Source organism: Botrytis cinerea, chromosome 11, assembly GCF_000143535.2.
Source record: "Botrytis cinerea B05.10 chromosome 11, complete sequence".
Taxonomy (NCBI): domain Eukaryota; kingdom Fungi; phylum Ascomycota; class Leotiomycetes; order Helotiales; family Sclerotiniaceae; genus Botrytis; species Botrytis cinerea.
Genome location: NC_037320.1, coordinates 596,058 through 620,049, shown reverse-complemented (window position 1 = coordinate 620,049; position 23,992 = coordinate 596,058). Strand labels below are relative to the sequence as shown.

General features: G+C 42.8%; 9 protein-coding genes across 9 annotated transcripts; 5 read left to right on the top strand and 4 right to left on the bottom strand.

Annotated features, from left to right (window-relative positions):
• Positions 1 to 153: 153 nt before the first annotated feature.
• Positions 154 to 1,845, bottom strand: BCIN_11g01910 (hypothetical protein). The gene has a single exon (XM_024695864.1). It carries the CDS (start codon positions 1,486 to 1,488, stop codon positions 532 to 534), a length of 957 nt encoding a protein of 318 aa, XP_024551663.1. The 5' UTR covers positions 1,489 to 1,845; the 3' UTR covers positions 154 to 531.
• A 339-nt stretch (positions 1,846 to 2,184) lies between these two features.
• Positions 2,185 to 3,929, top strand: BCIN_11g01900 (hypothetical protein). The gene has a single exon (XM_024695863.1). The coding sequence runs from the start codon at positions 2,839 to 2,841 to the stop codon at positions 3,619 to 3,621; it is 783 nt and encodes a 260-aa protein (XP_024551662.1). The 5' UTR covers positions 2,185 to 2,838; the 3' UTR covers positions 3,622 to 3,929.
• Positions 3,930 to 4,465: 536 nt separating this feature from the next.
• Positions 4,466 to 5,577, top strand: BCIN_11g01890 (hypothetical protein). The gene has a single exon (XM_001556619.2). The coding sequence runs from the start codon at positions 4,517 to 4,519 to the stop codon at positions 5,480 to 5,482; it is 966 nt and encodes a 321-aa protein (XP_001556669.2). The 5' UTR covers positions 4,466 to 4,516; the 3' UTR covers positions 5,483 to 5,577.
• A 1,330-nt stretch (positions 5,578 to 6,907) lies between these two features.
• Positions 6,908 to 8,165, bottom strand: Bcdap1. The gene is made up of 3 exons (XM_001556616.2): positions 7,874 to 8,165; positions 7,690 to 7,717; positions 6,908 to 7,604 (listed from the first exon to the last, which is right to left on the bottom strand). The coding sequence occupies exons 1-3, from the start codon at positions 7,902 to 7,904 to the stop codon at positions 7,121 to 7,123; spliced, it is 543 nt and encodes a 180-aa protein (XP_001556666.1). The 5' UTR covers positions 7,905 to 8,165; the 3' UTR covers positions 6,908 to 7,120.
• A 367-nt stretch (positions 8,166 to 8,532) lies between these two features.
• BCIN_11g01870 (hypothetical protein) lies at positions 8,533 to 11,972 on the bottom strand. The gene is made up of 3 exons (XM_001556615.2): positions 10,926 to 11,972; positions 10,571 to 10,759; positions 8,533 to 10,417 (listed from the first exon to the last, which is right to left on the bottom strand). Exons 1-3 carry the CDS (start codon positions 11,144 to 11,146, stop codon positions 8,863 to 8,865), a joined length of 1,965 nt encoding a protein of 654 aa, XP_001556665.1. The 5' UTR covers positions 11,147 to 11,972; the 3' UTR covers positions 8,533 to 8,862.
• Positions 11,973 to 12,964: 992 nt separating this feature from the next.
• BCIN_11g01860 (hypothetical protein) lies at positions 12,965 to 14,129 on the top strand. Its single transcript, XM_024695862.1, has one exon. The coding sequence runs from the start codon at positions 13,349 to 13,351 to the stop codon at positions 13,931 to 13,933; it is 585 nt and encodes a 194-aa protein (XP_024551661.1). The 5' UTR covers positions 12,965 to 13,348; the 3' UTR covers positions 13,934 to 14,129.
• A 2,844-nt stretch (positions 14,130 to 16,973) lies between these two features.
• Positions 16,974 to 18,747, top strand: BCIN_11g01850 (hypothetical protein). Its single transcript, XM_001556612.2, has one exon. It carries the CDS (start codon positions 17,230 to 17,232, stop codon positions 18,247 to 18,249), a length of 1,020 nt encoding a protein of 339 aa, XP_001556662.2. The 5' UTR covers positions 16,974 to 17,229; the 3' UTR covers positions 18,250 to 18,747.
• Positions 18,748 to 20,709: 1,962 nt separating this feature from the next.
• On the top strand, positions 20,710 to 22,749 carry BCIN_11g01840 (hypothetical protein). The gene is made up of 3 exons (XM_001556608.2): positions 20,710 to 20,918; positions 20,967 to 21,839; positions 21,887 to 22,749. The coding sequence occupies exons 1-3, from the start codon at positions 20,792 to 20,794 to the stop codon at positions 22,720 to 22,722; spliced, it is 1,836 nt and encodes a 611-aa protein (XP_001556658.1). The 5' UTR covers positions 20,710 to 20,791; the 3' UTR covers positions 22,723 to 22,749.
• A 116-nt stretch (positions 22,750 to 22,865) lies between these two features.
• Bcdpm1 lies at positions 22,866 to 23,928 on the bottom strand. Its single transcript, XM_001556607.2, has 2 exons — positions 23,718 to 23,928; positions 22,866 to 23,647 (listed from the first exon to the last, which is right to left on the bottom strand). Exons 1-2 carry the CDS (start codon positions 23,825 to 23,827, stop codon positions 23,017 to 23,019), a joined length of 741 nt encoding a protein of 246 aa, XP_001556657.2. The 5' UTR covers positions 23,828 to 23,928; the 3' UTR covers positions 22,866 to 23,016.
• Between the last annotated feature and the right edge of the window lie 64 nt (positions 23,929 to 23,992).

Below are 23,992 nucleotides of genomic sequence, written 5' to 3'. Positions count from 1 at the left end.
ATTTTGGAATGGAATAGGATAATGGAGAGTTGAAGTTCAAAGCTACATATACCACTTTGTTTGCAGTGGGATTAACATGTTGTTCTCAATCAAGTGATTCTATTACACGCAGAGAATAATCGAAAGCAGCTTGAACATGTGAATAACGTTATCTGAATCTTAATTATCTTCATTATTGAGTACCTTGGATCTCGACATCTTATATAGCACTACTGTATCTCTTCGTATCCCTCGTGTGATCATTAATATAAAAGGCTTGCCAGCTCTTGGCGCCATATAATTCCTTAACTCCAAATAAATCTTGCCATCCCAAGATGTATACATAAATACAAAACCAAGCACATTTTCCGAGCTGTTAGATTGGATCACAAACTTGGTTTTCGGCCTAATCTCATTTCATCACTCGCCGAATGCCAGGGAGGCAACGTGGTTTCAACATGAACCTTCTGTCACAAGAATTCCCCTTGCGGTGTAACATCCCTCAAAAACTAAGGGGTGGTCGAGCATTCAGAGTAATGAGTCAAAACTTGCTCACTTTGTAGGTATAGTAGTCGTGGAATTCCACAGAGGATAGCTAGTGAACGAGTTTCCACTATCGTAGGAGGTAGTAGTGGCTGAAGGGAGGGCTGTAATAGCAGGCCAACTCGACAATATTCCAGTGTAAGAAGGCACCCACGGAGACGATGGAGTAGTGGTGGGGAATGAAACGGATGAGGTCTCGTCGGTGCATGTGCTTGACTGTGATTCGAGAGTTGGAGTCGGACTAGATTCTTGGGAAGTAATCAAGCTGGTGACGCTGGGGATCACTGAAGATAGCGTCGAGGAAGATTCGACTGCAGTGGATGATTCGGAAGCACTGAAAGAAGTCAAAGGCGATGCGGTCAACTGTGTGGTTGAAGTTGACGTCGTGGCTGTTGTGGATGAAGTCGATTGTGTCAATGACTCAGATGGTTTTGATGATCCTGACGCACTAGATGTGATAATTGCCGAACTAGTCGTTGCTGTTCTTGATGAACTAGATAAGGATACCGAAGGAGTGGAGCTTGCAGAGGAGCTTGCAGAGGTAGAGACTTCTTTTGATGAAGATTTGGAAGTAGTCGCTGCAGAAATATCCACAACTGAATAACTGACGCTAATGACTGTGGTCGGAGATGGTGTAACAGTAACTGAAGTAGTCTCGGTTGTATCAGAACCTTTCACAGTCTGAGTTGAGAAAACGTGATTTGTAGTTGTAGTCAACCCGGTCTCGATCACAGTTTTTGTTGTCGGCTCCTCGGTTTTGGTGACTGTTTCTATGACAGTAGTTGCTTTCCCATTTCCACTACTTATGGAGGTTGAAGAATCTCCCTGAACATTGACAACCGAGTACGTAGCCCTCTTTACATGTTCCACCGAAATAACATCTTTTTGAATCACTGGGAGCCCTGATGATAGCAAAAAGAGCGTGGACAACGCAAAAATATTGGAAGTGGAAGTATTCAGACGCATGGTTGCATCAATTTGTAAATATATAGGAATGAACTCGAGAACAATTGTTTATTGTCTGAGATTAGAAGGGCTTACATGGAATAATGAGATGCATCATATTATACATACCTCATGCAATTTGTTTATGGAGGCTGGGAAGGAATCTTTTCATTTACGCGTGGTGAAGGCTGGGATTGCTTTGCTTTGTTCCCGTGACAATTGATAATTCAAGTGGCTGGGAAGTAACATCGCTAAAAGTAAACAGCACGCATGTGAGCATGGTTGTCTTCTAATAGAGAAGTCGTTGAAAAGAGTAGATAAGATCTGATTCTAGTATATATGGATACTGTGCAATTGCGGACAGTGGCCTTGGCCTTCGAGGTTGATATTGAAAATTGAAGTGGCATTTTTCATTTATGGAGGGGTAGATTAGTAATCGACGTGGTAAACGAAATCGTCTTAGATTTGGATGAACTATTAGTGATGATCAAGAGATGCAACAGTGTCTTTAGCAAAGTGACAAGATAAAAGCAATGCAGCATTCATCGATTGCAATTGCGATGTAGAAGAACTCTGGTGCCTTTGGAAAGATGTTTACTAATCATCTATCGACCATGAGTCCCCTGAAATGATGGATATTTTTCAATCACTAACCGACACCGACTCATGAGAAAAGACCCGACGATTTTCCGATAGACGCATGCGATTTTTCCATCCGAAATTTTCAACTACTCTCTGCACTGAAGTTTGAACACACGAAAACTCTTTACAAGGAGTTCCATACACACTGATTATTTGTAAAGGTGTGTTCAAAGCGTGAGCGGTATGTTATCGCAACTGCCACCCCTACAAAGGGGACTCGAGGACTACCTAGTAGTCACAGTCTACTGCACCAGGGCCATAACAATCCAAACCAGTTCATCGATCCGTTCATGATTTCGCCGAAGAACTGCCCAAGTTCTTAGCAGCATGAATCGCCATCATAGTATCATGCTAGGTGACAGATTTGTCTCCCAAATCTAGTTTCTTTTTCGGCGATGTGGTATGATTCGACTCGGGTCTACCTACAGATTACTATGCTTATAAAGAGCCATTGCAAACACGATTCAGTATTTCGTTTCGAAGCACATTATCTGTTAAACCTATTAACACCCAGCACAGCCATATTGATCATGTTAATGAGTGTTTCCAGATTCTGCCGTTGAATAAAAAGAAGAAGAACCTTGATGGATATTCCTAGTTTGTCTAACAACCACTCTAATCTTTAACTGGGAAAACAATTTTTTGTTCAGGATATGCAAACAACAGTCCTCGATTCACCAAAATAAATCGGCATTCTCTCTAGCTTCACAGATACGTATTGCTTTAGCCATGGCAGATATCGAATCTTTCTCGGCGCTCATAAGTATCCCATCAGAAATCAGGCTTATGATATATGAATACCTTTTCAACGATTACAACAACAAAATTTTCGAAATCCGCAACCAAAAACCATACGCCCATGGCCAACGTCCTGATGGGCCTTGTCGTTCCCTACGTTCCTCCTACAGTGTCGATTTTTCTCCTCTGCGACAACAACTTCAGACGACATATAAACTATGCACTGCCGTCGACATACATACCTCTATAATGAGAGTGAATCGCAAGATATATGAAGAAACCTTACCAATGTTATACTCCAATCGAACATTCAGTTTTCATAAGGATATCGAGGCCATCGTCCCCTTCTTTTCCGATCTAAATCCTAGTACGCGACCTTTAGTACAAGAGATATCTCTTTTCAAGCAAGGTTTCATCTTTTCTCTCGAATCGAATCGATGCGACTGGAACAATCTTTGTAAATTTTTGAAAGATCACATGCAGTTAAAGGGATTGAAATTGATCGTTGAGGGAGGACAACCAAGAGGCGAAAGAGAAACGAAACAGTACACATCGTCGGAGTTTAAGACTTTAACAACTCATTCAAACGAACACTTGGTATGGGTTTCCCAATTGTTGGAAATCAAAGGTATTCAGAAATTGGATATCACTTCTGAGATGCAGTCTATGCCCTCGTCGAATCATTCTTCATCCATGGCCCTTTTTGTCGCGTTCTCTGCTTCAATCATGAATGGATTTGCCGAGTACTTACGACGAGAACTCATTGGTGTATAATTACAACGTGTATATTCCTGGAAATATTTTGCGGTGTAAGAGTTATTGTACGAGGGAAGTCAGATTTTGACGTTGATCTCTGGGTACTTTGGCACCAGTCATGCAGTGTCATCCTCAGCCGCATGCTGTAAGATACCATTCCGGATGTACTGGTCATACTTCCGTCTCGAGGTATAAACAGACTGTTGGTTTCTTATTCGTCTCTTCGTGTTGTACATTAGAGAAATGTATAACCCTTACGTATTGCCCAGGCTCTGCTGTGCTTCTTTATAGACAATTGGATTTTCATTAATATGGGATATTCCTCACTTTTGTTACTTTACTTCTATTCATATAATCTATATTCTTTGTCTCAACACATAAGAGATGACATTTTAGGACGTCAAATTGGCGCCTCTATTTACCACTAAATTACGCGCATCTTCATCAACACCACTGCAATATTAGTTTAACTTTTTTTTAATACATAGATTCGAAATCCACATATGCTCGAGGCTGTTATCAGTGGTAGTGAAACACTGAACGTATCACAAATTTTCGAAATCAACGCTTCAATACAACTTTAATTCCATTTTAGATACACCGATAACGCAAAACACTCGAAATTCCAAAACCCGACAGTCCGGACATCATCCCCCTTTTCAACTACACCGGTATTCCGCCCCTGCATTACCCGAAAATGACATCCAAGTCCTTTTTTCTCGAGAACCCATCAAGGTATCCGGAGTTATCCACCTTATCCATGAACATTTTTTACGTTCAAAAGAAGAAAGATATAAAGCAATGCCAAAGTAATTGCCGAAATATTAATGTTGATATTCTTTATCCTACTTCATATCCTTTCGATTGTAATTCTTCGAAACAGTCAACCAGGGATAAAGAATCGAGAGAATCCATGTCGTTCAGCCCTGTGGATGCTCTAGCTCTATCTGAGTATTCGTCACATGATTTTTCCTCGCCAATCAACAATCTCAAATCGATGGCCAATCAATCATTCCCCTTTCTTTCTTTACCTACAGAAATCCGTCTAAAAATCTATCTCCTCCTCCTTCCACCTCGCCACCATAAAATTACAACACAAATCCCCCACAATGGATACTACTTCCCACCCAAATGCCTACCTCTTTGCGCAGCCCAATCATTCTACCCCATATCCCCAGACACCCCCGAAAAACTCACCACCTACAAAGTCCTCTCGGCTAATTTCCATACCGACCATCCCAATCCGAGCATCCACACGCGCATTCTAAGTGTATGCAAACAGACCAAAGAAGAAGCCGAAGAAGTGCTTTATGGAAATGGAAATAGTATCTGGGATTTCGGTATGAATATCGAAGCTGTACAACCGTTTTGGACGGATAGAAGCCAGGGTGCTCGGGCATGGGCTCGAAATTTGAAGATTGCGAGGGAGGTTCCAGAGTCATTGATGGGTGCTTGTATTGATATTGATGTGACGTGGGAACTTTTCTGTGGATTCATCACCCGCGAATTGTTAGGGTTGAAAAATATGGATTTAACGGTTTGGGGAAACTCCCAAGCAGAAGAATCACGCGATAGTTCCGAATCGGTCGACATGGTAGATGTGATGTCGGTAGATGGGGGTGATGTCCCAGAAGCATCGAAATCGTTATTAGAATCGAGGGGTTTGGATACATGGACGTTGCGCGATTGGGAGTATACGAAGGAATTACTCTCGCATGAAGGGTTGAGGAGTGCAACGGTGACGTGTTGGGGGTTTAGAGAGGGGGTTAAGAGTTCGTGGGCGAAGTGGATGTTGGAGAGTCGGTCGTTGACGGAGGAGATGGTTAGGGAGGGGGAGGTGGTTCAGGATGTGGTGGTTTGGAATGGGGGTGGGATTTGATGTGGTTAGGTGAGGAGTAGAGAATTGTGAAGTTTGAGGTCTCGCTTAAGATTGAGGTAATTAGATCGTCCTACATAATGTAATATCGTATCACATACTACATGCTACATGCTACATATCTTTCGAGATTCATTTCTCTTTGGAAACATTTCTAGCTCATTCTAGATTTTCATATTCATACCTATCCACATATATATCTAAAGCTACCTAGGTACTCGAAGATTAGGAAACCCCCATCATCATCACCTGAAGTTCCCAACGAGATTTATCACAATATCATGTGGATAATACTTCAAATACATTAGAAATTAACACCCAGATACCCAACCACCCAAACGACATCAAAAGACAAAAGCCCAACACAATAATATCTCGAATTCCAATACCAAATCCAAATCCAAGTTCAATCCCAACCTCAATCCTCACTTACTCTCCATGAACTAAAAAAATCACATAATCAAATCCTCCTTATAAGTTAGGTATATCTCACAAGTCCGTCCCTCCTTCCCTTCCCTTCCCTTCCCTTCCCTTCCCTTCCCTTCCCTTCCCTTCCCTTCCCTTCCCTTCCCTTCCCTTCCCTTCCCTTCCCCTCCCTCCCCCCATTCCACTCCTCACAAACTCTTCACTTTTCACTCATCCAACATCCCACCCCAACATCCAACCCCAACCCCAAATAAAAAACGACTCACTCCCCTCGCCGACTACCCAAGCTCCTTCCTCTCTCCCTCCCTCCGTCTATCACTTTCCTTCTTTATCAGACCAAAAATCAAAAATCAAAAATCAAAAATCAAAACCAAGAAGACGAGATAAAAAAAAAAAAAAAAAAAAAAAAAAAAATAATAATAATAATAATAAAATAAAAATAAAAATAAGACCAGCTCTCGCTTTTTCCAAAAAGATCGTTCACAGATTCGAGAGTAAGTGACTGACTAATTAACTAACTGACTCGTGGTGTCGTTTCTCTATCTTCCCGTCTTCCAATTTACCCCTCTCTCCCCATTCACAACCCCCCTCTTCCAACTCCCACTCCAACTCCTACATATATAACAAAAAAAAAAAAAAAAAAAAACACCCATACATAATACCATAAAACTTAAACCCCCCTGCTCAAATTTACTGCTATAGCTCGAATCCAATTATAACCACAACCACAAGCAAGCAAAGAAATAAGAAATCACAAACTGTATTCTACTGGTGAGACGAGGTGATGACGAGTTAGTACTTAGATATTTGACGAGTCGACAGTTGAGATATACACTTAGTTGTGTGGTTGGATGATTGTGTGTTGCGTGTTGTGATATAGTGATCAAGCTACGAATAATCGAGTTTGAAATACTCTATGTAGGGATAATACACTATCACAAATGAATAGATGGATAGATGGATAGAAGAATGAATAGATGTAGTAATCATAATATAAAAATCTGGCTTGTCATTCTCGCTTCGATGGGTAGGTGTACCGCCCGCCGGCATGTATGTATTGAATGAATGAATGATATCCATAACCACCATTTGATCAACATTGTTCAGTTGACCAGTGAAGTCTTTCATGAAGATTCATTCTGTAGAAACATCCACGTTTCACATTCCCACCACAAACCTCAACACATATATCCACTCCTCACCCATACCCCAAACCTAAGCCTTCCCCTTCTCCTTCTCCTCCCTCTCCTTCTCCTTACAACTAACCAACCTCCCAACCACCAAATACTTCTCCTCAAACCTCTCCTCCCAGCCCTTCAACGCCTCCAACTCATCCGCATCCAAATCCTTCAAATCATCCAGCTCAGCCTGCAAATCCTCCGTCAACATCTCCGCATCAAAACTACCCTTCGCCAACCCACGACTCGCATCTCTCCCTGCAAAATTCTCATACGGTCCGCCGGGTCCGTAGAAATTCCTTCCATTGCTAACATCGAAGACGCGGCCGCGCACAGAGAGATATACAGGTGTGTTGTTGCGGCCGGAGAAGGGCTCGAGCTCGGGGGGTGTGAAGGTGCGGAAGACGATAGGGGCGGGCGCGCTGGGGATGGGGTCGACTTTCTTGGGCCGGAAGGTCGTGTAGGTGAGGAGGGCGAGGAGACTGAGGAGGAGGAGGTTGATTGGCGTGGCTAGGCTGGCGCTGGGGGTGTGTTAGTGAAGGTTTGAGCTTGGTTTGGAGTGTTGATTCGATGGGGTGGAATTAAGAGGAGGGGGGAGTAACATACACTTCTGCACCGGCAGGTCTTTGGGCTTCTAGATTGACATGATCATTAGCGTCCTGATTCCATACTGATATGAAATGATTCAATCCATTTTAATCATACGACCCAATCTCAAACAATGAAGGGACATCCCATACTCCCCCTCTCCCCAGCACAGCAGACAAAATAAACTCTATAAAGTACATACCAGCAGCCATTCTCTTCTCAACATAATCCATAATGACCTTCTAACAACCTATTACTCTCTTCAAAAACCAGCAATCGTGATATTCTTTTATGCCGTATATGTATATCTCCACACTCTCACCGCAATGCAATACAATCCAATGCAATGCAATAAATCCTCGTAAAAAGCAAATTGTAAATTTCGCACTCAGTAGAAAACGTCCTCGAAATATCAAGTCAAAGACCAAAGATCAAAGATAAGAGTGAAACCAACAAAACAGAATGTCGACGTTGATAATTCAGATAATGATTTCAAATCGGATGTTGGCAAGTCGAAGCTTCGAGCTTACTACGGTACTGTACGGTACTTTAGCTCGGGAACCGCGGGGAACACGATGGGTGGTCGTCCGTGTATCACGTGAGAGATCAGACGCAAACGCAATCTCTAGCTAGCTCCGCGGAAGCTCACCGGTAGTTTAGCGGCGAGTGGGCAACTGTAACTCTGTGACAGTGTGAGTAAGTGATCTGTGCCAAGAACGCAATGATGTGTTTCTTGATACAAATCCATGTACAGAGAGAGTACACAGCCTCTTCGATTGCAAAGGACAGGAAATTAATGAATATGCATTTCGATTTCATAAAGATTAAAATTCATTGATAGTTTGAATAAACCAAATCACTTGGTCTTCTATAATACAAATTCGAGACTCCGAGATGGATGACCCTCAAGAGCTCGAGATCAACGAGCAGCTGAATAGATCTACATCTCCAAATCCGATTATGAAATAAATTGAAACATGATGTAACCTATTGGACATGTAAATCCAATGCAATGGGCGGAATTTTCCTTAACTCCAAACCAATCAATCCATCCCCTCAAAGAATTCCTTCCGTATGCGCCTACTGAACTCCTAACCGCCTTGCTTTACCAGCTTTACCATTGCGTATTCTCTACGCCGTGAAAACACTTTATCCTATTTTCCATCTGTCTGCTGAGTAAAACTCCACATGCTAACCAGTAACCCTCCTAACCCATAATCCTGTCTCCTCATACCCCGCTTGCTTATCCTTCCTCTTCCACGCCCTGTGTAATTTCAATCCACACTCATGTTCCTCTTTCCTAATCTCCGCTTCCTCCTCTCTCAATACCTCAATCTGTTTCTTCTCCACCTCCCTCTTCCTCCTCACTTTTTCCGTAACAATCATTCGGTCCGCTGGCATAAGCTCCGTCATCTGTTTGATTGATTTTTCAATATTCTGTCTACGATGTTTAAGAGCTTCGAGACGTGCCTCCAGAGTAGATATAGGATCTGAGGATGCACTTTCGGCAGGAGTACTGGGGAGAGATTTCGTGACAGTGGATGAAGAGCGCGGTGGGGGATTATGTTCGCGAGGCAGAGAAGAAGTCATGGAGATTGTTATTGGACTGTTTGAGTTGATAGCTTTGCGAGTAATGCTCTTCGCAGAATAAATAGATGCGCTATCATCAGCGATGACCTTTGGGCGCTTTCGAGATAGTATTGAAGTAGGTCCTTGAGTTGTCATGGTATAGGATTGGATTGGGAGTGGAGGATGCATCTCGTTTTGTAAATCAAGTGAGGGTGCTCTAGTAGATTGGGTAGCTTCTGAAGTGGCTTTTGTACTGACACTGAAGCGCGAAGGTGGTTGGACGTATGGCTCGCTTGAATCGATGGAAGGAAAAGAATTCTTAAGAGCTTCTCGAAAATTTCGTTCAATCGTTCCTGTGGAATCGTTCTTAGAATGGGAAGGATAATATACAGAAGGGGATTCTGTAGTGATATCATTGGTGAAATTTGTAAGGTGAGTCGCATGAATGGGTTCGAGGTTTTGAATTAAGGGTTCGTTATAGGTTTGTGGACTGTTTTGGCTGCTGAACAATTGTCCTGCGTTGATAGATACTGGGTCGGGTAGATCCATGAAGCTTGGTGCCGCCGCCGTTTCACTATTTGCACTTCGGATGGAAGATACAGGGGTGCTTGTGCCTGATGTAATGCGTTTTTCGCTCCTCGCTGGAATTGGAATATTAAGTGGAGGTATGCTATAATTATCGGACGGCGCGGGTACAATTTTTGAACGTCCTGTTGCCCCTTTCCATTCTGGTTTCTCTACCGGCGCATTATTCTTCAATTTGCGAACACGCTCTCCAAAAGATATCTGATTTTGAGGTTTCGGCGGACCGGCGCTAATAATTGATGTGTTCCCCATTTGTCTGAAATTTTGCGATTGAGGTGGTGAGTATTCTCCTGGTTTAACGAATTGCGATTTCCCCTTTTCGCTTGTAGTTTGTTCGCCAGAATATGGATCCCATTTGACATCTGCCGTTTTTCTACCCTTTGGTCCATCGACATCTTTGCGATTTAGTAAATTTGCTGCTGCTGCTGCGACTTGATTTCGCCTCTTTTCTCGTCGCATAACAGGAATGTTACTCGATGGTGGCTTCAACCTGGAGTCCGTCCTTTCCTTCGACTTCCCGAAACCAAGTTGTGAAATATCGGGCACTTCATCGATTGGAGAGACTTCATGATCTTGATATTGACTTGGGTTTCTGTTTGAACTTTCATTAGTTTCTATCGATATAGTTGCGCCAATAAATAATGAAGCATTAAGCATTCCCAAACATTCACAGATCGTTGCCAGTTTTATAAATCGAACCAGCCCAAAGAGAACTATTCAAAAACTAATAGAATACTCGACCTACCGCCGCGTTCCATCGAACTCCGGAGAGCTTGGAGGTGATACCTCTGCTGAACTTGGAGTCATTGGTTTCGCATATGTATTATATGGAAATTGATCACTCATAGGACCTGGAGAAGGCTGTGAATAGACAGAAGAAACAGGTCTGAAATTATCGGAATTCTGGCGAGAATGCATGGGAGGAACTGCTTCACTAATATAAACATTAGCAGATGTTTGATGATTGCATGAGAATGTAGATTTGACAGCGATATCATTAAGCTGAAACATAAGCCCAACATCCATTATCCCTCGTGATCATTTCCCTCGGACGTCCACGCCCCCACCCTCAGAGTAAACAGATAAACATTGTGACCTACAATGGTAGAAGTGGTAATCCTTTTGGAATAGTATCTCGCGTCGGTCTTGACGGACGAGGAGCATTTCTATCGGAAGATGGCATATTTATATCAACATTTATACCACCAGCCGCTCCGTAAGATTTCTCAAAAATAGTTGTCTCGACAAGGACAGGTTCACTGATCGATGATTGACGAGCTGTAGTGCCACTACTCCTTGGGGCATTGAGACGTTTCCACATGATGTACACTTGTGTGCCAGTCCTGTATGATCTTCGCTAGGGATCGTGGGGTACGAAGGTGCTCTCGGAGGATCTTTGACGCAAGCTGTCAAACGATCAGGAGGGGAACCCTTTGAATGTGTAGATCCAAACGTTTTGTACTTTTTATCTTATTTGAAAGGTTCTAGACTTTTGTAGCTGGAGAATTTCATGTGTCTTGCACACACACGAGTTTTTTGATATGTATCTCGTGTTCTCGTAAATAATTGGAAGGATCGTCACAGGATGGCGAAGGCTGTGCAAAGTTGGTGGATCTATTAATTGTCGTTGAGTTTAATTGACAAAGTGTAAGAAGTGGAAGGGTGTACTGTGCTGTTATACAAGTAAATACAAGAGGCGCGAGAATGAGGAGATGGGTACGGCGCATCAAGATAGTTGTGCTGCGAATGGATGGCGCTCTGAGTGGATGGCGCTCTGAATGGTACTGCTATGAGTGACTCTGGGGAAATGGTACCAATGGAATAGAAGAAACCGATGGGTGGTCTGTGAAGGGCGATTCAAGGAATGAATTTCGTGGTTGACGCAAACAAACGCATGAAGTTTCAAACGACTGGCAACGGACAGAACGAACTGAATGGACTGGCAGGGAGTGTGAGGCGTGAGCGAGGCGTGAGCGTGATGATGATCAGTGTGATGATGAGTGTGGTGAGTGAGTGGCTACCTATCCATGACCCAACATCGACGACCGGCTGCAACAACCAATGAAGGGCCAGCCCAACGACGAATATGAAGGGAAGCGTGAAAAGAGCGAGGAGATGGTGGAAGGAATGGAATGGAATACTTGGACGAGAAGAAATCGAACCGACACCAGAGATCCGATCGCACGTTCGTTGCAGAGGTCCAGAGCATATATAAAAAATGATTCTGGGCGCGTTTTGACCAGAATCGGGCCTGTGTATTCTTGTATTATTGTATTCTTGTGTTATTGTGTTACTCCCGTGCCCACAAACCGTTCGGAATATCGACCAATGCTAATGAAAGACAGCGTTCCATTGGATGCTACTTCGTACACAAAAGAAACCTCTCTCGGGCATTCTCGTCGTGAGTGGTCAATTGTCATCTTGGTAAAATTGCAGTGTTCAGGGGGGTGGAGGGGGCATTCGACGTTATCAGCAAAGTTTCGTTTCATAATTCGAAAGGCACAAGCACCACAACTTCACAGCAGGGCCGGCCTCCCACTCCAAGCATATCAATCGGCACTAGGTAAGCATGCAGAGTCGTAATTAGAGAAGTGCCAGATTGATTGTGACAATGGGGGGCCAAAGGGTTCAAGCGGCATCTCACCATCACAGTGACCTAGGGAGGAGGGAGGAGGGAGGAGGGCAGGAGGGAGGGCAGACAAGCAAGCTCGCATGCTCAGCCAAGGCAATTAGAACTGACCAGCCTTATTTTTAGCCAGGAGACGGTCCATTCATCTAACCTTGCCGCATTGTGGATTGTGATCTTGCGGTGATTTTATGTTACGAGCATATTCTACGAGCATATTCTACAGCGGTGGCATATCAAATGTCTACATACCAAATGTCTACCCACCTGGATAGATATCTAACTTATGCATATGAAGAATGGCTCATATATAAAGGGTGAGCAGGGTGAATAATTTTGGAATAGACGCAAACAAGTCCTCCGGTGTCAATCACCAATACAACATCAATATCAATATCAATAATAATCCTCCCAAGCTTCATTTAGCCTTCGCCTTCCCCCTTCCTCCTTTCCCCTATTCGACAACCCAATCCCATCATCAACCTTGATTCCGTGAGTCTCCTGAATGTGTGCACTCGCGAAAAGTCTAATGTTCAGACACCGTTAAGAGCTTCCTCAAACATCAGACGGTATTACTATTTTTTTGCTGGCAGTGAACTGGCTAGTCCTGCATCTTTCCCTTGAACTACCTAGCTTCCGAAGGTCCCATGTCACAGCTCCAATAGCTTGCGAGTAGCTCTTCCACCTCTTCCTCTTTAGTTTCATGTTTCAAGCGCTTTAGTCTCACCGTTCCGAAGTCCGAATCCACTTATCTTATCAAACCTAACCACACATCCAAAGTAGAACAACTTATCAGATCCACACCGATTAACATGTGTCTGAGGTTCAACACCGCATGTACTGCCATCAACAACTTCAATTGCATCTCACAATGGACACACTCATTCATTTTCCACCATGACTTCTCCCGAGGGTCTGTTTCCATCGACATCCATCCCAAAGAAAACCGCCGAACATTTCTCCTTGACACCATGGTGTAAACCAATTCTCGAAGACCACTCTCTGCACCCCTTTCTACCCTCGTCGCGACTCCTCAAGGAGCATAATTGTGATACGTTGACGGCCATTACCCTTCAGACACCAGACACTATCTCGCATTCTCAATTCTTCTACTCTCCATCCGACTCCTCGCGTTCGTTTGGCGAGGTTCTGGCATTGTTGAGTTTGGGTACGCATGTCAATGGCCATATTGATACTGCGCACGGCGGATTCACGGGGGTGATCTTAGATGATATGATAGGTTGTGCAGCGTTAATCGCCAAGCCAAGGGATAAAACTATCATGACGGCGTATTTACACATTACGTATAAAAACCCAATCCCGACACCAGGGGTTGTGTTGGGGAGAAGTTGGGTGGACAAGCAAACGGGAAGGAAGATATTTGGGAAAGCCACGATCGAGGATGGGAATGGATTGGTGCTGGCTATTGGGGAAGCTTTGTTTATTACAATGGATAGGACAAAGCTGAGAGAAAAGCTGTGAACGTTTCTGTCTTCACGTCACCAGCTACAATTCGACTCCATACTGGTGATTCGAGGATTCAACATTCATCAGGTCTAGAGGTATACGACATTTGATACGGAGTAAGTATGAATGGTATGCAGCATTTGGACAAGTCGGGAACAGGGTAGTGTTCGATGGTTGCGATGAGAGATTTTGTATAGAATAACTAGCCGCACTTACTACTTTGTGCTCTATTGGCCGAAGGATGTATTTCTCTGTCTGTTTGTAAGAAAAAACAACTATTGTCTTTACGTTTATGCCTCTTGTTCTCTACGTTCATGCCCGTCTGATGTTCAACATGTTTTGCTTTGCTAAGTTGACGAGCTGTGGAGTTGTCGTTTTATCATTTTTCTAGATATTTGTGTCATTTTTCTCTGACAAACTCACTTAATACCTCCACTTCATATTCTTGCCTTGTTTCTCTGAAAGTAAAATCTTCTCTTCACAAGTGTGGAGGAACAGATCATCTTGCGTTGAGCACAAGAAGGCATTATTTGTTGATTATTTCTGTTGAAAGGAGTGACAGAGGGCACACCACGCGAAGGATTTCCTCAACCCCTTTTCCACGCGGAAATATGTCGTGTCATTCAAAGCGTTGGAAGCATTGAAGACATATCAATACATGCGTTGGGATAATGGTTCAATTCCCATCCTCACGACTATCAAATGCTTTGAATATTACTTATTCATGCTAGAGAAGAGGGACAATCTCATGTATTCTAAATACAAGCTTAACGTTCTAGAAGAATTATCGCTTCCATCAAATGGAATCGAACGGAATCGATGCGCTCTATATTCTAATTTGTTGCACGTCTGATTTTCAGCCACATGGTACCAGCCTCAAGAATAGCTTTCGGTACTGAATCGGTACTGAATCGGCACTTGGATATCTTGGTTTGAAGCAGCGTGAGTAGCGTATACCTAGTAGTATAGGTGCCACTAGGTAGTCTTCGTGGAAAGTGGACATGATTACTCACTTTATCTTTTGAGCCCGAAGGTTCGTGGCGGGGTCTTGATGATTGCTTTGGTACTTTCTCTTGGTAGAGAACTCTATGACTCGATTGTTGAGGTTGTGTATATCATTTCTTAGAGTGTATGCGAAGTATTATGCGGATGAAAACCCCCTAGATGTGTTGTGTGAGGTAATGTAACTAAGAATTATAGGGACAGCACCATTACTCGATGGGTCTTCAAGATCAAGGTGATTGGTATTAGTGTCCGGCTTGCTGTTTGAATATCTGACGATATGTTTTGAATGGAATATGAGAGAAGTATAAAAGCGAGAGCCAGGATAATAAATGAAGAAAGAGAATATTGATGGTTCTGACGCTTCTTTCCTTGCCGAGTCAAGAGAAAAGAAGCTATGAAAGCGAATTCACCTAACCCCCTAGGGACATTTCACAGTATTACAGTCTTTACTATATAAGATATTCTTTGGTTATTTATGAGGAAAACTCCCGTTACAAAAATTCAAAAAATTGCTCTGATTACTTGATGTATGTGTGAAATTAATGCGAGTTATGTATATCTGTAAATCGTAGATAATAATGAGCACATGCAAATGTGAATTCATAAGCGCAATACAGTGCTTAAAGACATCAAAGCGTTAGCTTGTGTATCGTTATTGATATGATGATATTATTCGGCTTGAAGGAGAGATATCTTGATTTGTGTTGGTGTGTTTGGAATAAGGGATGGTTGCTGAGTTGTTATGGGGTCTTGATAGTGTTGGATTGGAGCCTTGCTGTCAATAATCTTCTTCGCCGAAACTCCACACGCAAGTTGTTCTTCTCGTATCCTCTTCGTGGATATAACTTTCGCACTTCTCCTTCATCTTCTTATTTGAAAGATACAGAAAAATACGGTTGGTTGGGGAATCTTCCATTTGCTAAGCGCTTTTTGATGTTGTCTGTTGGGGATGTGCTGGTGTATATATCATTTGACGACTTCGACTCGCTTGTTCTGCGAGATTTGGAAGGGGGATTGGAGGTTTGTTCGGAAAAGGAGAGGAGAGTGTTCGCTTGGTTGATATGCGGATTGAGGATACTCCTCTATCTTTGAAGTCTGAACTGTCTGGGTCTCATCTCTCTTGCTAGTTCTGCGATTTTGGGAAGCGGCTTGGTTTGGAGAGGCGGATTTGGTCAAGATTTGTTATTTCTGATCTACGGAATGTCAGGGGAAATTACCCTAGGAGTTTTTTTTTTGAATATTGAATTCGTAGCAGATGTCTGTTAAATGAGGGGAAATGTATATGCCCACTCTAAACCGTTTGAGTTGGACACCAGATGTGACTTCTTTAAATTCTCTATCGAGTTTGTTCCTGCACCATTTCTTATTCTAGACGGCACCCCGAGAGTTCGAGTCATTGACAACTTGGATAGTTATGGAAGATTCAAGAATTACGTTATGTCATAATGGTACTGACAGTTTGATACTGGCTATAAGTGTTGAGTTACGGAACTAACCTGAAAACTGTCAGGGCCACGCATTATCTTCAAATCTCAATCTACAGCCGAGCAATCAACTTTATCTCATCTAAAAATTATTTTCCAGTTGCATTCCCCCCCCCTGACAAGTGTTTAATTGTGTTTCTCGGCCGGAAAAATAATCAATGCTCATCGCCATTGTCTCTTACTACATATGGATGACTCGCTAGTTTTGAACTTCATCGGGTCCATTCTTTCAGGAGCAGATGTCCAAAACAATCTGGCCACTTAAAGGGCAGATATATCAACACACGAGAGTAGTCGCTGAGGAAGTGTCTACCATTTTCGCTGTTCTTCAGGAAAGAACCTATGGCCAATTCTGCACTGTAGGGTGCGGACTTTCTGTATTCTGTTTCCACTAGTGCAGTACCTCTTTCTGGGTTCACAACCAGCAATACTAAAGTAATGAATCAAGGTGCCTATGAAGCCTGAAATTTGAGTTGATCATTTCCCATGTCAACAATTCGATTTAATTGAGTTTTGTTAGTTGAAAGAGCAACTTTTCTTCGCCCAAAGAGAGAGCATCACCTTCTGAGTCTTATCAAAGACCATCAATATTTCATTAAACGTTCACCCAATACTTTGATTTTGGTCAATCACACAATTGACGAAATTCCGTCTGATATTCCAGTACCCGATGGCTCTTGGTCTATAGATTCATTACATGTATATCTTTCCTAACTAATTAATATCTTCAATTAATGCATATCATCGAATCACCTGCGGACATTCAAAAGCGCTTGGCAACTCAAAGACTATTTCCAATAGTACGCAACATTGACACTCAAGATGCCTACACAGTCATGTGAAGAAACTTCACTGTCAAAGATTCCATCTCAATCCTTCAATACCAAGACACAAATCTTCCTTCTAGATTTACCCGAAGAGATTCAATCGTCGATCTACAGGTTTAGCATCACCAGAAGCGAGCCTCTGATTGTAGCCAAGAAGCATGAAACTTCTACAAGATTTGTTACCGAGATTAACCTATTGCTCCGCCTTGATCATTTATACTTCTACAGATATGACATGTGCCAATCTCTCCCAGAGTTGATTACATTCACAAGTCTATCACTGGTTTGCCGAAAAACCCATCGAATAGTTGCTGGCAATAGACTAGTCTTCAAATCGAATCATTTTGATGTGCGCGATGTCGACTTTTTTTCTCGCATTGGAAAATACAACACAGCCGGTATTGCATCTATAACATTCCGATGGATTGATAGCCTGGGAGATGAGACTGAGGAGAGGTACTTACGTCAAATTCGAGCAGAGTGTCCAAACTTAGAGCATCTTCGGCTACTGTCCTCGGAGAGTTTCTTTGGGAAGCCTGAAAAGCCTACCGGGGACTCTCCTGAGCCTTATCGTTGCAGAATCCCAATCAAGGTCACTGGCGAGTTATTTGCTTTCCGGGGTCTCAAGTCATTTGAATATAAATTTGATACATTGGAACGAAGATTTAGGGTATGGCTTGCGATCCAAATCCAGAAGTTTTGGTCTGAGGCATATTCAGCTTGCATATTTCCCGATCAGGAACACATATCCAATGGTCAAATCAATCTTATAGTTCTTCAAAGCTCGCGATTTAGGAATCAACACGAGTTTCTTCATCGCCAGACACTTCAGAAGTCACTCTCGACATACGTTGAAAGTCTGGTGAAATTGCCACGGAACAAAGAATTCGATAAAATGGAAATCGCAACTCCGGTAACACATTACTTGGAATTCGATGCAAAGCCAATAATCAGAGAAGTGTGTGACAATGTCCGAACGGCATTAATCGAATTTGGAGAATCGATTAAAAAATGATCCACTCTTTAGTGTTTGGTCAGTGGGTAATGAAGTGGACTCGCTGATCTGTAGTATCACATGGATCTAGTGAGCATTTTGATGCTCGATTCAGCAAACTTGGAAACTCAACATATTCGTAAGATGACACATGCGACAAAATACGGTTCTTCTGAGGGGAAAAGAATTTTTGTTTTAAGGTCTGGAAGAGTTTAGAGGGGTGATGATTACTTGAACACGGAGAAAAAAGAAACGCATATTCCCCCTTTAGTTTAATGCGGGTGGTGTGCGAGCTCTGGGGTTTTGGGCTCTCTTTGCCTCCATTGAGCTGATCAGAGGGATTGTCTTGAACTCTCAAGCCGGATTCCTAGCTTGTTATTCTATTTCTCTAGAGAAATTGAGGTTTTGTCTCTTTCCGTTTGGAAGTTTATATGGAGGAGGAGGAAGTAAGTGTCTTTTTTTGAGCCTTCGTGGTAGAAACGACTGATAGCTTTAATTTTGATAATTATTCGCAATACACACAAGACATAGATATCAAGGCTCAAATCATTAAGACATGATTTGAGTTTTTTCGAATGTTTCAGTGCTGTGAAAGATAAGTCTAGGTAGCCACAAGGCTATTACATGCTATTCAGCCAAACATCTCTTGCACCTACAATCACCGGAGAGTCATCTGGCAAGGGCGAGACATCTTTCCATCTTTGATCGGGATAGTACTTCAATGTAAGTGACACACACCTTTTCCCCCTTTTTAATTTCTCTCTTAGCACAGTATTGAAGTTTCGAGCCCTCCTGATCAGTGTCAACGATATGCGTACCCAGTATTTGCAGATTTTCACCACTATGGTTAGACATTTCGTATAAGCTACCGATCCGGCACCCGTACTCGTCCTCATCATTATACCCTCTAGCCGAGTTGACTCTGAATGTTTGCCTGTGCAGGTGTCATCAGTTATTATTGTTTGAATGATATTCTGAGAAAAGCATGGACGTACCACAATGCTTCTAATACTCAAGTATCACACCATTGATTAGCGAAAAAATCTATACCGAGTATCTCCAGAGTGCTTAGATGCTGAATGACCCGGGGTCTTCAGCAGCTGCTTCTTGACTGGTTAGATTGGCTACAAGAGGATATTGAAGTGGGTGTCCACCCCCTTGTTTGTATATCGCTGAGAGCCGCAACCATACCATTCCAGAAATTTCTGGCCCACGTACATAACACTTCTTGTTATTCAAGAAAGAATAGATGGGCAGTATATTAACGCCACATAAGGCGTCGTGACAATACTGTTTTGCAAGATGCTTGCAGTCTCTACTACAAAAGTAGAGATGGGAACAGAAGAGAAAGCTATGCTTTGGCCCAAATTTGTTCAAGAGCTCATAATAATTGAAGCAGTCGCTTGTACAAGATTTCGAATTAGTCTTCGCTTCTCCGAACAATGAATCTATCAAATCCAAATGCTTCCTTAGTTGTAAGCCACAGATGGATAAGACTGGGCTGCGCTCTATAATGATATCATCTTTATGTATGTCTTGACTTGCGAACATGCCATATGATATTTCATCCGAGCCTGGTATAGCCACAGTGAAAGTTCTATCTGTCTTGGAATGACCATATATTCAAAACGAGAGACTGAAAAAGTGTAGATTGTGAATGTGATTTGAAGTGGATGATCATGTCGAGCTTCAAGGACGTCGAGGCCAAAGAAGGGGTTAAGGATAAATACACTAGTGGCCATCATTGGGCGCACGGTCACTACGAAAATTGGCATGACGATATCTCTTGAAATATCAGTTTAGATACTTTGAGATTTTCTTATGATGATTCATTACAGATTGAATAATGAAAGTATGAATTTACTACAAGCTTTTAGTGGAGATTGATGCTTGTCGAAAGTGCCAGGAAGGAAACGATATAGTTGAGCCTACCGGTCTTCCTAACGGAGACTGGATCGACTTAAACTTGGCTCATCCTGAAGACTTTTCATGCGAGCCATGGTAGTATCTTTTGAACGAAGGTTAATAACCACAGACCGAGGGTGCATAGACTTCGCTGCCAAAAATGCTCGACGAAGAGATATCATGGCTGTTGGTTTTCAATCTGACATCCCGCTCGTGCTACGGCCAAGCACAGGCGGAAACCATTAATCATACGTAGGTGATGCGTGTATCCATGATATCATGAAGAGAGAAGTGATTGAGCTAGCGGCCAGAGAAGAATTCAGTGAGAAGAATTTTGTCATCTTGTGAGGTTTCGTTGGTTGACATTATGATTGGTACATTTGATGTATCGCGGACGGCGTGCAAGCCGCGTGTGTACAGTATAAACTGTGGAGCAGCTCCGTTCTTAATACTTCAGATAATCTTAGCACTGTGGTATTATAGAATTCATCGGTGACGTGATTCGTCCTAGGATATTATCCGGATGTACTGCTGACACTTGGCAGTGGGGAATTTGCCTGGTTCAAAGTGTCCCCTGAGACAGCAAAATGAACATATAAACTCATGGATTTCGCGATGGACACCCGATAAACCATTCCAAATACGACAAATAAAATCAATGTTTTGTGCTTGGATATCGATATTGCTTGCGCTCATAGAATCTGTAGCTGGTATTGCACAAACTCGACAACGGCTTCGCTCGAGTGCTTTTGCTGTTCCTGGAAATGCCACTTATGATTATGTTGGTATGTGAGATCATTGAGTACCTAAAGAAATCAAGCTAACAGATTTAGTGGTTGGAGGTGGAACAGCAGGATTGGTTATTGCATCAAGGCTCGCAAAAATAGCATCTGTCGGCGTGGTTGAAGCAGGTGGTTTTTACGAACAAGACAATGGAAACTATAGCACCGTCCCATATGGAAGCCTGCAAATGCCCCTAGTATACTCATCTGAAGATTATCCTAAGCAACCTCTTATTGACTGGGATTTATTCTCTGTACCACAGGTGAATGCTGGGAACCGGCGAATACACTATGCTCGAGGGAAAACGCTGGGAGGATCTTCAGCACTGAATGCGTTATCATACCACCGTGCTACTTCTGGAACGTATCAGAAATGGGCTGAACTTGCAGGAGACGAGAGTTTTACTTTTGAGAATCTTCTTCCGTATTACAAGAAGTCTTGTCATTTGACTCCGCCTGATGTTGTAAAAAGGAACTCGACATCTGCAACTGTAGTGTATGACACCACAGCTTTTGATAACTCTTTTGGAGGACCGCTACAAGTTTCCTGGAATAATTGGGTTGACCCCACGATAAATGCACTTGCGAAAGCTGTACAGTCCATTGGCCTTCCAGTGAGTTCAACTGGCTTCAGTAGTGGTTCTTTATCAGGTCAGGGAGCTTGGGTACCTTCAACCATCGAGCCCGAGAATGCTATACGATCATCTTCGCAGTCAAGTTTCTTAGAAGAAGCTATTGAGAATACGAATATCATGGTGCATACCTATACTCAAGCCTTAAAGATCCTTTTCGCTTCTGGTTCACCGAAAAGAGCAAATGCGGTTCAAGTGTCGACATCGGGGTTTCAGTACACGATTCATGCAAAGAAAGAAGTTATCATATCTGCAGGAGTTTTCCATTCGCCACAACTACTTATGGTATCTGGTAAGAGGCTACCCTTAGAATCAAGAACAACGTGCTAATTTGAGAAGGAATCGGTCCGCGCCCCGTACTCGAGAAACAAAACGTCCCATTGATTTCAGAGCTTCCAGGAGTAGGGCAGAATCTATGGGATCAAGTCTCATTCACTGTACTCAACCAAGTAGACACACCTAGTGCTGGAAGTATTGTTGCAAACCCGAACAAGTCTGCCGAGATATTGCAACAATATTACGACAATGCTGATGGGCCGTACAGCTCGGCAGCCGGTTACCTATCTTTCGAAAGAATCCCGAAAGAATTACGAGAGAATTTTTCGCAACAAACAACATCATCACTAAAATACTTCCCATTTGACTGGCCAGAAGCAGAATATGTAGGAGCAGGTTTTGGAGGTGACAATTTCTCTACAATTGGTGTTTTTGGCGGAGTACTCACAGCTCCTCTTTCTCGGGGCAATGTCACTATCAATAGCTCTAGCATGTTAGACCCGCCAGTAATCGATCTTGCTTGGTTTAGTGACCCTGCAGATTCCGAAGTCGCAGTAGCAATATTCAAACGTATTCGACAAATCTGGGACAGCGACCCAGCTAAATCTATTAAGATAGGATCTGAGATTCTCCCAGGAGTGGCGGTACAAACAGATGAAGAAATTTTGAAGTATATTCAAGAGAATTCAGCTCCAATGTGGCATGCTAGTGCTACGTGCGCAATGGGTAAACCTGGAGATGTGAATGCGGTTGTAGATTCGAGGGGAAGGGTATTTGGAGTAGAGGGTCTAAGAGTCGTCGATGCTTCAATCTTTCCTTTTGCGCTCCCTGGACATCCCCAAGCTTCTGTTTATATGATTGGCGAGAAAATTGCGGATGACATAATGACTTGGAAATAGTTCATTTTGGTTATCGCAATGTTACCATTCAGTTCAATACTAAACTAGCAATGAAAGGGGTCGGGGGAGACTCATGAATGATGACAAAAATAGTGAAATGTCACTCCAAAACTTGGATTAGATGCAACCACTCGACTGCTGAGTGAAAAGGAAGTTTCATTGTCAAAATTGCACCAGTCCAACCATATGATAGTATACATCATCGAATTCCCAGTACTAGAATCCGACCATTATAGATCCCAATAAAACCACCAACTCCAGCATGCATACAATATATCCACGTACACCTTTAACCTAAACCTTCATCCACAAATTCAAGACACCCTTTGCATATTCCACAATCTCATCACCACCCAATTTACTCTCGCCATAAACACGGTCCACGAAACTGATTGGTACTTCTGCCACCGTGCATCCCATAGCCTTAGCTCTAACCATCATTTCCATCTGGAAAGTATATCCCTTACTTTCCGTACTTTCAATAACCTTTTGTAAAACCGCTTTCTTGTATAATCTGAAACTTCCAGTCAAATCGCTAACCCCAGGTCTCAAAACGGTATCGGCGAATAAATTGGCACCCCTGGAAACCAATTTTCTCTTCAAGTCCCATCCAAATACACCTCCATCACCGGCATATCTTGTGCCAGTAACAATATCATATCCACCGTTTGTAGAAAGCGTCTTTTGTTTCGCGATCATTTGAGAGATGAATTTGGGGTGGTGAGAGAAATCCGCGTCCATGATAATAACGTAGTTTCCGGTGACGAACTGAAGACCGTGAACATATGCCGTTCCGAGACCAAGCTTGCCGGCGCGAGCTTTGAGGAGAACATGAGGGGAGTAAGCTTTGGCAAGTTGATTGGCTACGACTTGGGTTCCATCTGGGGAACCGTCGTCAACGATGATGAGCTCCCAATCGAGTCCTCTATAATTCAATTAGCTGCCGTCTGAGAATATTAATGCGCGCAAAGTGCGAGTAATTGGCGCAAACTTACTGCTCGGTGAATGTGCGATTAAGAAGCCATGTAATGATGGGAAGGTTGCGACGTTCATTGTAAGTAGGAAGGATCACGGAGTATTTGTCTTTGGTTGCTTTTGGCGCCATTTTGAGTGATTATTATTGTAGGTAAAGGAAGGTAAATGTCGAGAATCAATCGGGACTATTCAATTAAAAGCGTAAGGTGTTAAAGGAGTGTGGTTGTTGACTTTTGGTGAAGCTTGATGGGGTTCAGGTGCACCGTGTCCACAAAATTGACAATCCGACATGGCT

Excerpts from the sequence above, each read along its gene's own strand:
- BCIN_11g01910 (XM_024695864.1), bottom strand. The coding sequence starts at position 1,488 with ATGCGTCTGAATACTTCCACTTCCAATATTTTTGCGTTGTCCACGCTC.
- BCIN_11g01900 (XM_024695863.1), top strand. The coding sequence starts at position 2,839 with ATGGCAGATATCGAATCTTTCTCGGCGCTCATAAGTATCCCATCAGAA.
- BCIN_11g01890 (XM_001556619.2), top strand. The coding sequence starts at position 4,517 with ATGTCGTTCAGCCCTGTGGATGCTCTAGCTCTATCTGAGTATTCGTCA.
- Bcdap1 (XM_001556616.2), bottom strand. The coding sequence starts at position 7,904 with ATGGATTATGTTGAGAAGAGAATGGCTGCTG. Across the intron at positions 7,718-7,873 it reads TGAGAAGAGAATGGCTGCTG|AAGCCCAAAGACCTGCCGGT; the intron begins GTATGTACTTTA and ends ATGTCAATCTAG. Across the intron at positions 7,605-7,689 it reads AGACCTGCCGGTGCAGAAGT|CGCCAGCCTAGCCACGCCAA; the intron begins GTATGTTACTCC and ends ACACACCCCCAG.
- BCIN_11g01870 (XM_001556615.2), bottom strand. The coding sequence starts at position 11,146 with ATGTGGAAACGTCTCAATGCCCCAAGGAGTAGTGGCACTACAGCTCGT. Across the intron at positions 10,760-10,925 it reads GGATTACCACTTCTACCATT|TGAAGCAGTTCCTCCCATGC; the intron begins GTAGGTCACAAT and ends TGTTTATATTAG. Across the intron at positions 10,418-10,570 it reads GAGTTCGATGGAACGCGGCG|AAACCCAAGTCAATATCAAG; the intron begins GTAGGTCGAGTA and ends AAGTTCAAACAG.
- BCIN_11g01860 (XM_024695862.1), top strand. The coding sequence starts at position 13,349 with ATGACTTCTCCCGAGGGTCTGTTTCCATCGACATCCATCCCAAAGAAA.
- BCIN_11g01850 (XM_001556612.2), top strand. The coding sequence starts at position 17,230 with ATGCCTACACAGTCATGTGAAGAAACTTCACTGTCAAAGATTCCATCT.
- BCIN_11g01840 (XM_001556608.2), top strand. The coding sequence starts at position 20,792 with ATGTTTTGTGCTTGGATATCGATATTGCTTGCGCTCATAGAATCTGTA. Across the intron at positions 20,919-20,966 it reads TGCCACTTATGATTATGTTG|TGGTTGGAGGTGGAACAGCA; the intron begins GTATGTGAGATC and ends TAACAGATTTAG. Across the intron at positions 21,840-21,886 it reads ACAACTACTTATGGTATCTG|GAATCGGTCCGCGCCCCGTA; the intron begins GTAAGAGGCTAC and ends TAATTTGAGAAG.
- Bcdpm1 (XM_001556607.2), bottom strand. The coding sequence starts at position 23,827 with ATGGCGCCAAAAGCAACCAAAGACAAATACTCCGTGATCCTTCCTACT. Across the intron at positions 23,648-23,717 it reads AATCGCACATTCACCGAGCA|AGGACTCGATTGGGAGCTCA; the intron begins GTAAGTTTGCGC and ends ATTGAATTATAG.